The 16,518-nt window shown below is 41.1% G+C and overlaps 1 protein-coding gene and 1 long non-coding RNA gene across 5 annotated transcripts in view; one reads left to right on the top strand and one right to left on the bottom strand.

The window, feature by feature from the left end:
• LOC139570968 (phytanoyl-CoA hydroxylase-interacting protein-like) overlaps positions 1–16,518 on the bottom strand; it is a 38,008-nt gene that overhangs the window by 9,880 nt on the left and 11,610 nt on the right. The window contains exons 1-2 of one of the 3 annotated variants that reach the window (XM_071393355.1): positions 10,667–10,907; positions 327–523 (exon numbers count right to left, since the gene is read on the bottom strand). In XM_071393355.1, the coding sequence (XP_071249456.1) occupies positions 327–491 (165 nt within the window). In that variant the 5' untranslated portion in view covers positions 492–523; positions 10,667–10,907. Of the gene's footprint in view, positions 1–326; positions 524–9,860; positions 9,955–10,666; positions 10,908–16,518 lie in introns of those variants that run through there. The other 2 variants (XM_071393354.1, XM_071393352.1) reach the window with 2 other exon arrangements.
• LOC139570969 (uncharacterized) lies at positions 9,032–13,167 on the top strand. 2 transcript variants are annotated; one of them, XR_011674206.1, is made up of 3 exons: positions 9,032–9,269; positions 12,696–12,826; positions 12,907–13,167. It is a non-coding gene; the product is annotated as an uncharacterized lncRNA (long non-coding RNA). The 2 variants fall into 2 exon arrangements; XR_011674207.1 differs by lacking the exon at positions 9,032–9,269 and adding an exon at positions 10,989–11,449.

Raw genomic sequence — 16,518 nt, 5'->3', positions numbered from 1 at the left:
TCTTGTTTGGAGTAGAAAGGTTATGCTGTGGGTAGATACTGGTTGGTGTTCTAGCTCTAACTAAATGACTTCCCTCATCATGTAGAAATAATTTGATAGACAACTTCCCGCTCGAGGGAGTTTTTCCCTAGCCACTGTGCTTCTGCCTCTGCATTGCTCACTTTTTTGGGGTTTTAGGCCAGGTATCTAAAGCACTTTGTGACAAATGCTGATGTGAAAAGGGCTTTATAAAATACATTTGATTGATTGATTGTATTACAGAATTAGGAAATGTCTGAGCTATTCCTTTGAAATAGCCTAGTTGTTGTCGTCGTGTGATTGGTTACCTTGTGTTTGAACTTGTTGGAGTTCTTGTTCTCCTTCTTATTGAGGTCAATGAAGTAGTGAGTGATGCGCTCCTTGACACGGGGCTCCATGTCCCAGCAAATCTTGAAAGAGTCACATGTGATGTTGCTGATCTTGATGTTCTGAGGGACAGGAAGCTCCTCCATCTCTACGATGCCGCTGTCCTGGGATTTATTACCTGTGGCACAGGGACAAAAGGAGTGGTTAGGTTTTAATGCTTTCACATTTTACTTAACTACTGACGTTTATTTTTTTGAGACAGCAAATACATCAGATATGGCTGGCCCTACAGTCCCCTGCACTATAGGGTGCACTTCCAGCACTCAGCTGCCTCTGTGCTCTGTGGAGCACTTACCATAAAGCAGGGAGCTCCACCGTGTATCTGTTGTCATGGCAATGCTGCAATCCCTTCAGATTACAAGCACATACAGTATTAAATATTTCAAACGCTGGTGATTATCGTGACTCAACCCCACACAGATGGATCTCTTAATAAAGCCTTGCTTATTTCTTTCATGGGGGACATTTTAATTTAGTCACAAAGAAAACGTAAGTAAGAGGTGCTCTGATAAGCCTTTCAGTCAGGGTCTGTCAGACCATGTTCTAGTCCAGCACAGGTGTACGTGGCAAGGATTGGACAAATTCATAATTTCCTAATTAAATGTATTGTCAGACACCTTTTGGTGCTATGTTTATGTGTTTATGAAAATGTAATAACACAAATACTTCTATATTTCTTGATTCCATTCTTTAGTGTGTATTGTTATATATTACTGCACTGTTGGAGCTAGGAACACAATAATTTCGCTACACCCACAATAACATCTGCTAAATACTGTGTGTATGTGACCAATAATACTTGATGTGCGTGCATTCTCTCTCTCTCACACACACACACACACACACACACACACACACACACACACACACACACACACACACACACACACACACACACACACACACACACACACACACACACACACAGAGAGAAATACAAATAGCCCTATACACCAAAACAAGTGAGTGAATAAGAGCTTTGTAACATGGCCATGAGCTTAGAATCCACTACACACAAAAAAGAAACACTCTTGGCATGGCAACAATATGTTTTCTGTGCAAGCTCTAAATACAATAACTAGATGCAAGAATGTGGAATTCTGGGTTAATGCACAGGACACAATAAACAATGGGAAAAGCAGCAGACCATGGAACTCCTATCTCTGACCATGAGCTCTGAGGCTGGATGATAATTGAGTATTTCCACAAATTGGGTCAGGTTTTTCTCCCTATACACAAACACCATGGGTGAAACAGTTTCACCATGTTAGATTGACCATTCATATGGATTATTTACAATCATGTCAAATGAATCATTTATACTGAGGTTATTGAACTAGGCATGAATAAATGTGTTTCTGCCAAGGGCCACCTTTCAACCTAGGTCGTCTGTTCTGTGCTAAACAAACGTCTGCCAAGCCAGTTGAAGAGTAGATATTTTCCAGAAAAGTAGCATATTACAATAAAACTTAGACACACTACTGGGACAACATACTCCCTTGACAAACGAAAGCAGGGGGGTGTAACTCACAATAACCCTTGTAGAAACAATTGTCTATTTTTCCTGTAGGCCCCACCCACTTTTGTCCTAAAGAGTGTTTAGCTGATTAACAGGAACAGTGATCTTTACCTCACAGAGAGGTCTCCTCTCCTTAGTGCCTAAGCTGCTCAATGAAAGAATGTACAGTAGTACCAAACAAAATGAATGAACCTGCCCCTAGGTAGAGTAAAGTAGCGACAGGTTGTAGACGTAGCAAAGTGGGTGGCAGGTAGCCTAGCAGTTATAGCGGAAGTCACTGGTTTGAATACTTGAGCCAACAAGGTGAAAAATCTGTTGGTGTCCTTCAGCAAGGCACTTACAGACTCAAACATGGAGAGGTTGAACATGTCAGTGAAGACACCTGCCAGTTGGTCAGGACATGCTGGGAGTACACGTCCTGGTAATCCGTCTGGCCCTGCGGCCTTGTGAATGTTGACCTGTCCTTCTGGACAGACTGGAGAGGTGGGTTGGCCTCCAGTCCAGTTCTAAATTGGTTTAGGACCTATTTAAAATCGGTCAAGAGTTTTGTCACCCTTGGATAACATAACTCAGAGAAAATAGATATCACGTGGCATTCCACAAGGTTAGATTTTGGGCCCGGTACTGTTCAGTTTTATATATGTTACCCCTTGGCAGCGTTATCAGAAAGCACAGCATTGATTTTCACTGCTACGCAGATGAAACACAACTTTGCATATCTGTGTCATCCGAGGATTCTAAACCTATATTTTCTATTGCCTCTTGGGAGAGGCTGCTGACATCAGCCTTGCTGCTACTGATTCTTCACTCTTCTCTGTCACTGCAACCTGACTGACTGCTCTGTATTGGCCTGGCTCATCAGCTGTGTTACAGATCCCTGATCCATCTATTGACTAAGATCATGAGTGCTTTCAGAAAATGTACTGTAGCCTATCTATAGGCTGCTCACCTACACTTGTTGAGGGATACACAATGAACGGTCATATACAAACGCATTCCTTAAAGCATAGATAAGTAGAACGCTGAGCTGTAGTCAATGACTAGCATTCTCACATAGGTGTTCCTTTCGTCCAGGTGTGAAAGGGCAGTGTGGAGTGCAATAGAGATTGCAATAGAGATATACGTTTGGGTCTTTGCGTGTCAAAAAAGATACAGTAGCACTGTCAAAGCTGTACAAAAAAGTGTGCAAACAAGCAAACAACAGCCACAAACGATGTGTTTACAATACCACATTGGTAATATAGCATAATTTGTTCGACCGCAACTTCTGGGGTAGCTAGCTTTAGCTTGGTGCCTAGCTAGACCCAATACAACCAGCCTGAAAACAATGACCAGTCGAAACTCCAGTCATTTTCATTATTCTTAGCAATGATTTTGGAATCCTTGTGAGTAAGTATTAGCTAGGTTAGCCACTTGTTGTTAGCCAATTGAAATGTAACTTCAGTTCATGATAAATAGCTGGCCAGCTACCTAACCCTGTTGCCCAAAGCTAACATTATAAGCAGCCAGCTACCTTCATCTGGCTAGTGAGGCTCGACCGGACCGGGTTATGTGTTGTGAAGCTAGCCACAATATGGATTAGGCACAATAGCGGAATATGCAGTTTGCGTTCAAAATAAAAGTATGTGATTGACAGTGATGCAAATAAATACAAATAGTAGAATTATGCCATACTTTTATTTTAAAGGCTAACCACAAAGTCCACTATTGTGGCTAATCCTTATTTTGGTCAGTGTGGTGTGTGTGTGTGTGTGTGTGTGTGTGTGTGTGTGTGTGTGTGTGTGTGTGTGTGTGTGTGTGTGTGTGTGTGTAACCTTTATTTAACTAGGCAAGTCAGTTAAGAACAAATTCTTATTTACAATGACGGCCTACCCCGGACGACGCTGGGCCAATTGTGCGCCGCCCTATGGGACTCCCAATCACGGCCGGATGTGACACAGCCTGGATTCGAACGCGAGACTGTAGTGACGCCTCTTGCACTGAGATGCAGTGCCTTAGACCGCTGCGTCCATGTGTGTGTGTTAACTATTTAACTGTACTAGAATGCTTAAAAGGACGCTACATATTTTTTATATCAGTTATTGGTATTGGGTTTTTTGGCAAGGAAAATATCAGATATCGGTATCGGCCAAAAATGTAATATCGGTGCATCACTACTGGAATATGTTCCCGGGATTCTTCCGATGGCATTGAGGACAACACCACATCAGTCACTGGCTTCATCAATAAGTGCATCGAGGACGTTGTCCCCACAATGACCGTACGTACATGCCCTGACCAGAAGGGTAGAGCTGCCGCTTTCAAGGAGTGGGACTCTAACCCGCAAGCTTATAAGAAATCCCGCTATGCCCTCCGACGAACTATCAAGCAGGCAAAGCGTCAATACAGGACTAAGATCGAATCATACTACACCGGCTATGACGCTAGTCGGATGTGGCAGGACTTGCAAACAATTACAGACTACAAAGGGAAGCACAGCCGAGAGCTGCCCAGTGACACGAGCCTACCAGACGAGCTAAATAACTTCTATGCTCGCTTCGAGGCAAGTAACACTGAAACATGCATGAGAGCATCAGCTGTTCCGGACAACTGTGTGATCACACTCTCTACAGCCGATGGGAGTAAGACCTTTAAACAGGCCGCAGGGCCAGACGGATTACCAGGACGTGTACTGCGAGCATGTGCTGACCAACTGGCAAGTGTCTTCACTGACATTTTCAACCTCTCCCCATCTGAGTCTGTAATACCAACATGTTTCAAGCAGACCACCATAGTCCCTGTGCCCAAGAACACTAAGGTAACCTGCCTATATGACTACCGACCCTGCCATCCAGGACCTCTATACCAGGCGGTGTCAGAGGAAGGCCCTAAAAATTTTCAAAAACTCCTGCCACCCTAGTCATAGACTGTTCTCTCTGCTACCACACAGCAAGCGGTACCGGAGCGCCAAGTCTAGGTCCAAGAGGCTTCTAAACAGCTTCTACCCCCAAGCCATAAGACTCCTGAACAGCAAATCAAATGGCTACCCAGACTATTTGCATTGCCCGCCCCTCCATATGCTCATGCTACTCTGTTATTATCGATGCATAGTCACTTTAATAACTCTCTCTACATGTACATATTACCTCAATTACCTCGACACTGGTTCCCTCGCACATTGACTCTTTACCGGTACCCCCTGTATATAGCCCCGCTATTGTTATTTACTGCTGCGCTTTAATTATGTGTTATTCTTATCTCTTACTTTTCTGGGGGTATTTTCTTAAAACTGCATTGTTGGTCAAGGGTTTGTAAGTAAGCATTTCACTGTAAGGTCGTCACCTGTTGGATTTGATTTGATTTATTAGGCCTAGGTCTAGAATGAACTGTGATACTGTAGCTGTGCTAAATGGTCAACTATGTCTAAGGGACACACACAGCTTGTTAAAATATCATATCTTTGTTTCCAAAGAGGGTGATACTAGTAGGTAGGTAGGTAGGTACTTGCTTAGCCATATTAGATTATTTTACACCTGCTAGACTAAATGGGCTACCAACTGTGTAGTCAACCATGAAACTACGTAGGGTATTTCCTTCTGACAAATAATAGGCCAAAATGCATGATCATTTTCATGCGATTTTCACAGTCTGTGGAGCTTCTTTACCCTCTCTGGCCCTCTCCCCTGAGAAATAGAGAGAAATGGGAGCTGGAAGAAAGATGGCTCGGGCCTGTTAGCTAGCTAGCCATACGCTATCGAAGCACTTGCACAGGTACACATCTGCATAGCTACTTGAATTAGCTAGGCTGTTAATGAGAAGTGTAGTAATTTACCCCGCAGCTAGCAAGCTTGTGGCACAATCATGTTTTGAGCAAAACACTTTGGCATTCAATAACATTGATCCAGAGAGCTAAGGGAGTGCACGTTGTTTATTATAATCAAATCAAGCTTTATTTATATAGCACATTTCAAACATGAATGCAATGAAATGCGCTTCAGAGGAAAAAACGAAAAAACTATGAAAATACATATAGAAATATTTACTACCCAACAAACAAAAGAGGATAAAAAACAAAAGAATAACAATAAAAACTGAAAGACTAAAAAGTACTAAGGAAAAGCAAAGCTAAAGAGGTGTGTTTTAAGATCTCTTTTAAATATATCCACAGGAAGTTGTGAACCATCCAAGTATTTAACTCACTAATACAGTATAATTTATCTGTGGAGCTAAAATCCTCTGATGACACAGAAATGTAAAGTTGTGTATCATCAGCGTATCAGTGAAAATCAATGCCGTGCTTTCTGATAACGCTGCCAAGGGGTAACATATATAAACTGAACAGTACCGGAACCAAAATCTAACCTTGTGGAACACCACATGTGATATCCATTTTCTCCGAGTTATGTTCACCAAGGGTGACAAAAAAAACTATCGACCGGTTAAATAGGTCCTAAATCATTTTAGAACTGGACGGAGAGGCCAGCCCACCTTTCCAAGCCCTAATTTATGGATTTCACATGACCGGGAACACAGATATGCATCTGTTGTTCACACAAAAAGTAGACCTGGATCAGGATCAGAAGCCCAGTCAGTACCTGGTGTGACCACTATGTGCCTCATGCAGCATGACACATCACCTTCGCACAAAGTTGATCAGGCTGTTGATTGTGGCCTGTGGAATGGTGTCCACTCTTCTTCAATGGCTGTACGAAGTTGCTGGATATTGGTGGCAACTGGAACACTCTGTCATACACGTCGATCAAGAGCATCCCAAACAAGCTCAATGGGTGACATGTCTGGTGAATATGCAGGCCATGGAAGAACTGGGGAATTTTTAGCCTCCAGGAATTGCGTACAGATCCTTAAGACATGGGGTTGTGCATTATCATGCTGAAACATGAGGTGATAGCAGTGGATAAATGGCACGACAATGGGCCTCAAGATCTCGTTACTGTATCTCTGTGCATTCAAATTGCCATTGATAAAATGCAATTATGTTCATTGTCCGTAGCTTATGCCTACCCTACCCATACCATAACCCCAACGCCACCATGGGGGCACTCTGTACACAATGTTGACATCAGCAAATCGCTAGCCCACACAACGCTATACACAATGTCTGTCATCTGCCGGTACAGTTGAAACCAGGATTCATCTGTGAAGAGCATTCTTCTCCAGCGTGCCAGCGGCCGTCGAAGGTGAGCATTTTCCCACTGAAGTAGGTTACGTTGCCAAATTGCACTCAGGTCAAGACCCTGGTAAGGACGAAGAGCACGCAGATGGGCTTCCCTGATACGGCTTCTGACAGTTTGTGCAGAAATGATTCAGTTGTGCAAACCCATTTCACTAGCTGTGCAGGTGGCTGGTCTCAGACGATCCCACAGATGAAAAAGCCGGATGGGCTGGCATGGTTACACTTGGTCTGCGGTTATGAGGCCGGTTGGACGTATTGCCAAATTCTCTAAAATGACGTTGGAGGTGGCTTATAGTAGAGAAATTAACATTAAATTCTCTGGCAACAGCTCTGTTGTACATTCCTGCAGTCAGCATGCCAATTGCACGCTCCGTCAAAACTTGAGACATCTGTGGCAATGTGTTGTGTGATCTGCACATTTTAGAGTGGCCTTTTCTTGTCCCCAGCACAGGGTGCACCTGTGTAATGATAATGCTGTTTAATCAGCTTCTTGATATGCCACACTGGTCAGGTGGATGGATTATCTTGGCATAGCAGATATGCTCACTAACAGGGATGTAAACAAATGTGTGCACAAACATTTTGAGAAATAATACATTTCCAGGAACTTTTACTTCAGCTCATGAAACACGGGAGGAACACTTTACAGGTTGCATTTATATGTTTACAAATGGATTGCCCTTCCTTCAGCAAAATATATTTTACCTAAATCCTCTCTGAACACTTGAAAAAAATACAAGTGACCCTCCACTATATCTACCGTCTACTGTTTACGCTCACTTCTTGGACAGACCAGAGAATTAGAGATGCAGTTTTAGATACTGTTCTTTAGAAACTGTTCTTTGTCCTTTAAGCATTACATGGCAACGCAGGAATTTTGATAGCGCACATGGCTGCGGGCCGGAAGTTTGTGAGTTTTCAGACCACGGTGGAAAGATCTATTTTATAGTAAAAGCATTGAATGAATCTATCATCGTTTTTGCAGTTCCGAGGAAAAAATTTAAATGTCATGCAATTCTACATATTAGCATAAGCTTTTTAATACCACACAAATTACCGAAATTACAGGCTAAGAATAGATCAAGAGATAGGCCTGTGTTCATCTTATCATATTTATCCAATGCCTCCTAGGCCTACCGACACAGAAAAATGTAAGCTGGTTACTCTTCTTCCGAGGTAACAAGTGTTTCCCAAAACAACAACCTCTCACAGTCTCATGTCAGAATTAAACGTTCACCCAAACATCAAATTCCGAAGTGTTTAAGGTTAAGTTTAGAAATTAACTCAGAATTTGTATGCCTGTCCCTAAACGCTGTCTGGGTTTAAACATATTCGATTGTACAGAAAGTGAATACCTTAATCAATGAATAGTGACAGTATAAGATTACTTCCCAAGCAAGTCAATTGTTTGTCTCCTCGGCTATAGAAGGTTTTGGCTCAGCCTCGATGTCAAAGAAACATAACAATGATATTCTCGTCTTTCCCGAGCATTTTACAGCTTGTTTCTAGCACCGCGGACCAATGCGCTGTTATAGATCACTTCATATAATCGGATGTTTTTTTTTATATACACTACCATTCAAAAGTTTGGGGTCACTTAGAAATGTCCTTGTTTTTTAAAGAAAAGCTATTTTTTTGTCCATTAAAATAACATCAAATTGATCAGAAATACAGTGTAGACATTGTTAATGTTGTAAATGACAATTGTAGCTGGAAACGGCAGATTTTTTATGGAATATCTACATAGGCGTACAGAGGCCCATTTTCAGTAACCATCACTATTGTGTTCCAATGGCACGTTGTGTTAGCTAATCCAAATTGATCATTTTAAAAGGCTAATTGAGCATTAGAAAACCCTTTTGCAATTATGTTAGCACAGCTGAAAACTGTTGTTCTGACTAAAGAAGCAATAAAACTGTCCTTCTTTAGACTAGTTGAGTATTTGGAGAGTTGTGGGTTCGACTACAAAACAAGAAACTGAAGATCTCAGTTGGGGTGTGAGTGGCTCTGCAGAGATGGACCAGGCTGCCTATCTACCTCCATCAGGCAAGAGGAGCCAATAATCTGGTTTAAAACCTTCAGGTTCTGTCATGGGCAGAGGGGTGTGAAGTCCACCATTGGGGATTTCTATCCACCTGGGGATACCAGCCCACGTGAGGTGGCCCTGCCCAGGTAAGGAGACCCATAAGTGCAACAAGATAGGCTACACTGTCTAGGATTTCTTCAGAACCCCAAATAATAGACCTGCCTGTCTTGTCTGATAACTGCATATAACCTCGCTACTGTTATTTTACTGCTGCTCTAATTATTTGTTTAAAAAAAAAAATTACTGTACGTATTCGGCGCATGTGAATAATACGATTTGATTATATCGCATAGTATGCATTTGTTGATGTAGCTCCCTCCAGTAACCACGAGCACAACCGTTCCTTGATTTTAACTGGCGGCTTTATTCTGTAGATTTAGTCAGAATTATCACCTTCCGTGAGAACTATAAAGTAAATAAATATAGTTAAGCACACTCTTACAACCTCCTTATCTTACGAGTGACGTATTAGCTTGGTATAACTCTGAAGTGCTTACATACACAAACAGTTTTGCCGGCGCTATAACAGTATCAGATTAAATACATGAATAAAGGAAAAATACCTCATTGGCTGCTTATTACAGAATGGAGGAAATCAAACTTCACACTGATTATTCCTGGCATGAATTCACACTTCATTCTTAATTATTATAACTTTACCATCCTAACATACTTACGAACTACACCTGATGACATGAACATTTTGCTAACACAGCGCGGGATTGCCTTCCCTCCAAAAGTGTGTTGCTACAATAAGGATCCCCGTTACAACAGTTATTAGCTACGTAGTTCCGCTCGTCTTATCATTTCCCCCGCAAAGCGAACACGTAAACAATTCAAACAAAAAACAACGACATAACCTGTAAGTCTAACTGTCAGTTACAGTTGAAGCTCAATTTTTAAATTCAAAACTCCCTACCATCATGTCTAAGCCAATATGACGCCAATGTTGATAAACATTTGCAAATCAATTGAGTTACACAACACACTAGCCGCCTCATTACCGAGAACAACTATACCGGATTTTTGCAAGTTCGTTAGCATTAGGGTTGTTAAATGTTTTGCCCAAACCTAGCTCATATTCTAGACATTGGATTAAAACCAGGCTACTGCGTCCATTAGGTGACCATTTATATTTAGATCCATTTGGACTGAATACGTTTGTAGGTGCAACAGTTTTTATTATATTCACAATTTACCGCTCACATGCAAATTTTTGCCTAGTAAAAACCAATGATGTGCTGAATATCAGGTAGCTATGTATATTTAGCTATGGAATGTTTCCATATGGCTGAAGTCATCTGCGTACACTTGCGTGTAATCAGAGCACAAGCTAATAAATTAGCTAACGTCCTTGGCTATTACGGGCCCGTTGGATTCAACGAACTTTGGGGACACTGCCACGCTGCTAATGTATAATACATGCAAACACCAAAACAGACGTGTCGCTGTTAGAAGATCCCGAGAAAATTCTAGCCCTTACCTTATGCATTAATTCAGTACACTCCATTCTCTGTCAATGCAAATTTATTGTCATTATAATCCACATTTGCGCTGACTGATCAAGTGTCAAGTTACTTTTCAATGTGTTTCCGAAAAGCTGAAGTCGCCATCCACAAGTAAAAAGCAGCAGGGTTGCTCAAGAAGCATCCAGGTAACGTTAAAACAACGCCATCATAATGATCATTGCTTGCTTGTGCGACCTGTGCACAAGTCAAAATAAAGCGCCTTCTTTGCTAACTTGGTTGCCTATGTGATCAAATGAAACTGTTTTCAACATATCAACTGTTTCATAAAAAAAAGCATGTTTAACCAAACAAGATAAATAAACGTTCAATCAGTACTTAGTGAATGAACCAACATATTTTGGAATGGCCTATTTAAATTGTGTCTATTTGAAGTATCTGTAACAGGGTTCGTAGTGTAACGGTTAGCGTCACTGGGATTTGAAAGATATTTTGACCATTCTCTTTCGTGTATAGTTTGACACCCGCTCCCATTCCGGACACCGGCGCATGCACGCACGGCGTGTGCTTATTTTTTAAAATGTCTTAGATGTATGTAAAATAGACTTTGGGCTCATTAGGAATCGTTGAGTGGCAAGGAACAGGGAGTGTGACGTGTACTAGTAGTTGTGCGCGCGTCTTGCTACTACGGAGGAGAGAACCGTGGCGAGACCAGCTCTCAATTTCTCAAGACGACGTTGCCCCCATTCATCAGATGCACGCCATCCCTACCGTACAAATGCATGCGATAAATTGCACAGGTTGTAAACGTTTATCCTTTTCAGGCGCAACTTTCTGTCATTTGAGAAGCTATGACTTACGCTTATTCATATGCACACAGTACATCGCACACTATCAGTAGCATTTATGTATGTTCTGTTCCAAATCTGAGTACTCCCGTCTGTTTTCATATTTATACATTTGTAATGTGTTTGTTTTTTTACTGGAGTTGGACAGCTGTGTACAGCTTTATTAAGAACATTGGTACCTAAAGGATTTAGAACACCTATCCAATGTCAGATTTATAAGAATGTATTCTTAAGTGTTTTGTACTTGTTGAATTTCTTTGTATTTTACAGGTGTTTCTCAGCAGTTTGTCATTTGTAAACAGTGTTTGTAAACAGTGTTTGTATCAGCACTTACCAAAATTGCTATTGATGAGCTGAAGGGTTATGCAGGCTTTTGTTCAAGCCCAGTGCTACCACACCTGATTTTACTGCTCAACTATTCATCAATACCTCAGCTGCTCATCAAGACCTTATATAGTAGAAGGTGTGGTAGACCTAGGCTTGAACAGGAGAGCCTGCATAACCCTGTAGCCCATCGAGATATAATGGCCATCCCTGAATTGTATGTACAAAGTTTACTGATGAATGTACATTGATCAAAAATGGTCCACCTCTGAGGAGCCTCCAATTGCTGAAACAGGACCATGTTTGCAAAAGTGTTTCTGAGCTTATGTCAATATTACATAGGTAAGCTAACGGTTACAGAAATCAAGAATGCAGACAGGCTCCATAGACCTATCTATATGAGTAGCTGTCGAACCCAACGTAAAAGGTGGTGTGTATCTACTGACTAAAATTGGGTAATGCCTTAGTGTGGGGTGGGAAGAATGCAATACATTACCTTGTATGTGGTACAAATCACATTATTGTGGGAGCACCTCTAAGAGTATTAGGCTGTTTGAGAAGGTTTGAATCCTAAGCAACGTGCCCAAACATTGTTTGATGTACAATAGACCAACATACTGTAGCTACTGTAGTAGGTCAAAGCTGTGAGCTGGAAAACCTTGGTAGAGCATGGGTGAAGTACGCGGTGCTCATGTGAATTTATTTTGTTTTTTGGCTTCAGACCAATGGCTACTTCTCACTTAAAATAGGCCTATAACATATGTTTTGTGTAAGTTTGTGATCAGCAACATGCTCTGTCTATCAGTATATACATAAGGAAGAGGCATTACTCATCTAATTTCTATCTTCCCTGTGTCTCTCTCTGTCTTATCAGGGGCAGTATGTATTTCCTGTCGCCTCATGCCACCGGCCCAGAGCCACACTACTTTGCGCTTTTGGAAATCCAAGACCCTGTCTGCCTCCTGCTGTGGGTCATCAGGCTCATAGAGTGTGAGAGATCACATGGTGAGAGCACATCTGTCAATAAAAGTGTATTTAATTTCCTATCTTGACCTGTTGCTTAGCATCTGACTTTTTTGTTTCAGGTGTTCTTCATGGATAGTAATAAAGGCATGGTGGGGTAAGCAGAACCAAGGGATGGGTACACCTGCCTGTTCTCTCTTTTTTTGCTATAGGAAGAAGACCACTACTCACCGCTGACGCTCCACCTTCATTCTATGGATGCGATTGTTTTTTTTATTTTCTATTGTCTGTTTGTGTTCAGTGTTCACTATTAATAAGAAAAGTTTGCTCAAGTTAATATTTTAATGGCACACCTAATAAAACAGTCGAGCATTGAACATTCATTGTTTTGTTGTGATCATTTTACTATACTGTATGAGTCATAGAAAGTTTGCTTTACATTAATGGAGCTGTTGGCCTGTTTGGCCCAGGCCTTGTGATACTGTAGATGCGTATGAGTCAGACATGACTGCTTTTCATGGTATTGTAGGTCTTCTCCCAAGCTAACCTAGTGTGATGACGATCCTTGCCTGAGGCCTAGAACGTGTTGGCTCACATAACTAGCACCAAGCAATGGTCACAGACAATTCAAGTTCAAGGCCTGTTCCATTAGATCGGCTTCGAGGTCATTGTTGTCAATATGCCCGTTAGATAATGGAGGCCGTGAGGTCCAGCCCTGACAGACTTATGGTAAACTAACAGTGCGTATAATGAGGGTAAATGTTACGTCATTAAAAATACATTTACCAATGCAACATAGCTCAAGAGCTCATCAAACCCAAAAGAAAGGATGCAGTGGAAAACAGAATTTTGCCTGGGTGGGAGACAGGGAGTCCATGGAAGTACATACTGTATACATTATTTGCATTTCTGAAATGGCATGCAATATATTCCAATTTAATTTCAGAGGATTAGAAATGAGCCTTGTCATACTGAATGCTTTAAGCCAGCTGTCTGGTGTGTAAAGACACTGAGCTCACAGTTATGTAACTAGCTTATTCACACAATCCCACGGGTGCAGTGGGGTGTTTATCCTTGTCACATTTTGAAATAAACATTGGCATGATACAGGTCTGACTTAAATCTGCATTGCTGTTTTTATGCAGTTGCTTTCCCAATGAAATGTGTGTGAGCTCTGTAAATAACATATTTTGTAAATATGATACATAAACATTGGCATAGCAGGTTTCATTCAATGATTGAATTCATGGCTTACAATCTCATCATTTACGAGCTACAGTATGTACAGGGAAGGCCAAGAATCGCAGTTTGCTGCAAATGTGTCCTTTACCTTAACCTTGTCAAATGAAACTAATCGAGTTTAATATAATTTGAGCACTAGGGTGAAGTTAAACAAAATCAATATCAACCTAGTTAACATACATGGCGTGTCTTGTGACTTGAGTGGAGTTTTCCTGAGTGTCGACATGACCCATAGGCTATGAATACAAAGTCGAACCATTTGGAAATCTGAATGTTGTTGTAAATCCGTAGGTGCTGCCTAGGACCATTTGTTTTTGGTCCATTCTTACTCTAAAAGACTCCAACACAACACTACAAACACCAAGTGGGATTCAGGGCAGGCCTTTGAAAATCACTGTTTTGTCCTTATACACTGGCAAGAGAGCACAAGCTGAGAGTGAAAGACGTTGCCAGAGAAATAACATCCTACTAGTAGCGAAACAAAGCTCTGTTCATACAGCTCCATACAGTTACTGTGTGTTACGTATTATTCCAATCACAGGGTAATTGATCAACAAAGAAAACAACATAAAAACAATGTCTAAGAATTCTGAGTGATGGACTAAATAAAACCATGTATATCACAAAAGACGTCCGCTGTAAATATAACCAGCTGTTCTAGCAAACTAATTCAATCCAAAATGCCTCTTGGGGAAGGACGATAAGAGCGTTCATTCTTAACTTGTCAAAAAATAGATGAGTCATTGTGTTTCATTAGCATAGAATTTGTTAATGACACCAGAGTGAAATGAAATTAGGCCTATGTTAAATCCCTCAACAGAATACTTTGGCTTAAAAATCAATCCATTATGGAACTTTTTACATAGCATTGTTGATATACATCATAATTTTGATCAATAATACCCTTTTACCTAAATAATCATTTCGATTTCAACATAATTTTGTCCTCCAACTAGGTTACACATTCTGTTCACAAGAAAGGGTTAAATCTGCAGAGAGCTCTAAGAGCAGTGTCTGGTCTGGATGAGGTGGACAGCAGCAGTGTAACTGACATGGATTACTCTTCCTGCCAGACACACTCATGGGTCAACTGCCCACACAAAATAGGGTCTCTGAGTTGTCAGAGAGCCAGGACAATGAATCAAATCACATATTTGATATGATTTGCTTACACCACTGGTATGGAGAGTATGACTGATCTCTATTGATCTCTCCATTTCCCCATAAAGTTCCTGGAGTTATCGCTTAAAAGGTTTCTCCATTATTTCCACTGGCTTTTAGGGGATTTGAGTCTAAACCTCTCTTGTTAGTACATTGTAGAAAAACAAATGGCAACAGGCCTGAGCTAAAGTTTGATAAAATTGGGCTCTTGGGGAGGGGCTTTACTGTTACTGTTCATGTAGTTGTTGCTACTGCAAGACAGATGGTAGGCTCAACTCACACACTCGGCCTGTATCCGACAGTGAGGCTGGCTCTGATGGTGTCACAGCTGGAATGGCGGTTGGGAGGTCTCTCAGAAAACTGACACAGTACTTGGTTAAATGAAGTTCACCCATCCATCATGGACCACCCAGTAACCTTCCCTGAACCTTAGACACTGTCACTAGCTGGCTAATACTCGGCACTCTACCTTGCACCTTAGAGACTGCTGCCATATGTACATAGATTCATTGAACACTAGCCACTTTAATAATGTTTACATACTGTTTTACCCACTTTATTTGCATATGCTGTATTATAGTCATGGCTTATCCTATATAACTACTGCTGTACAGACCTTTTCTATTCACATACTGCCCATTCTGTCTATACACACCCTTCACATATGTACAATATACTGTATATTTATATTCCGGACTATGGTCCAGAAGCTAATTTTCTGCAATTCTATACATTTGTCCTTGTGGTTTTGTACTGTCCATTTAAATACTGTTTTCACAACAAAGTTCATTCTAATATTTCTATTACTGTACATTGTATTTTAGTTACACTGTTTATACACACTGCATATTTATTTATATACTGGATTCTTGACATAGCTCACTCTAATATACACTGAGTGTACAAAACATTAAGAACATCTGCTCATTCAATGACAGACTGACCAGGTGGATCCAGGTGAAAGCTATGATCCCTTATTGATGTCACGTGTTAAATCCACTTCAATCAGTATAGATGAAGGGGAGGAGACGGGTTAAAGAAGGACTTTTAAACCTTGAGTCAATTGAGACATGGATTGTGTATGTTTGCCAATCAAATCAAATCAAATGTTATTTGTCACATGCGCCGAATACAACAGGTGTAGTCCTTACACTGAAACGCTTACTTACAAGCCCTTAACTAGCAATGCCGTTTTAAGAAAATACATAAAAAAGTAAGAGATAAGAATAATAAATAATTAAAGAGCAGCAGTAAATACCAATAGCGGGGTTATATACAGGGGGTACCGGTACAGAGTCAATGTGCGGGGGCACCCTGTGTCGAGGGAATTT

This window comes from Salvelinus alpinus, chromosome 3 (assembly GCF_045679555.1).
Source record: "Salvelinus alpinus chromosome 3, SLU_Salpinus.1, whole genome shotgun sequence".
NCBI classification, from domain to species: Eukaryota; Metazoa; Chordata; class Actinopteri; order Salmoniformes; family Salmonidae; genus Salvelinus; species Salvelinus alpinus.
This window is presented reverse-complemented; position numbering and strand designations above follow the sequence as displayed.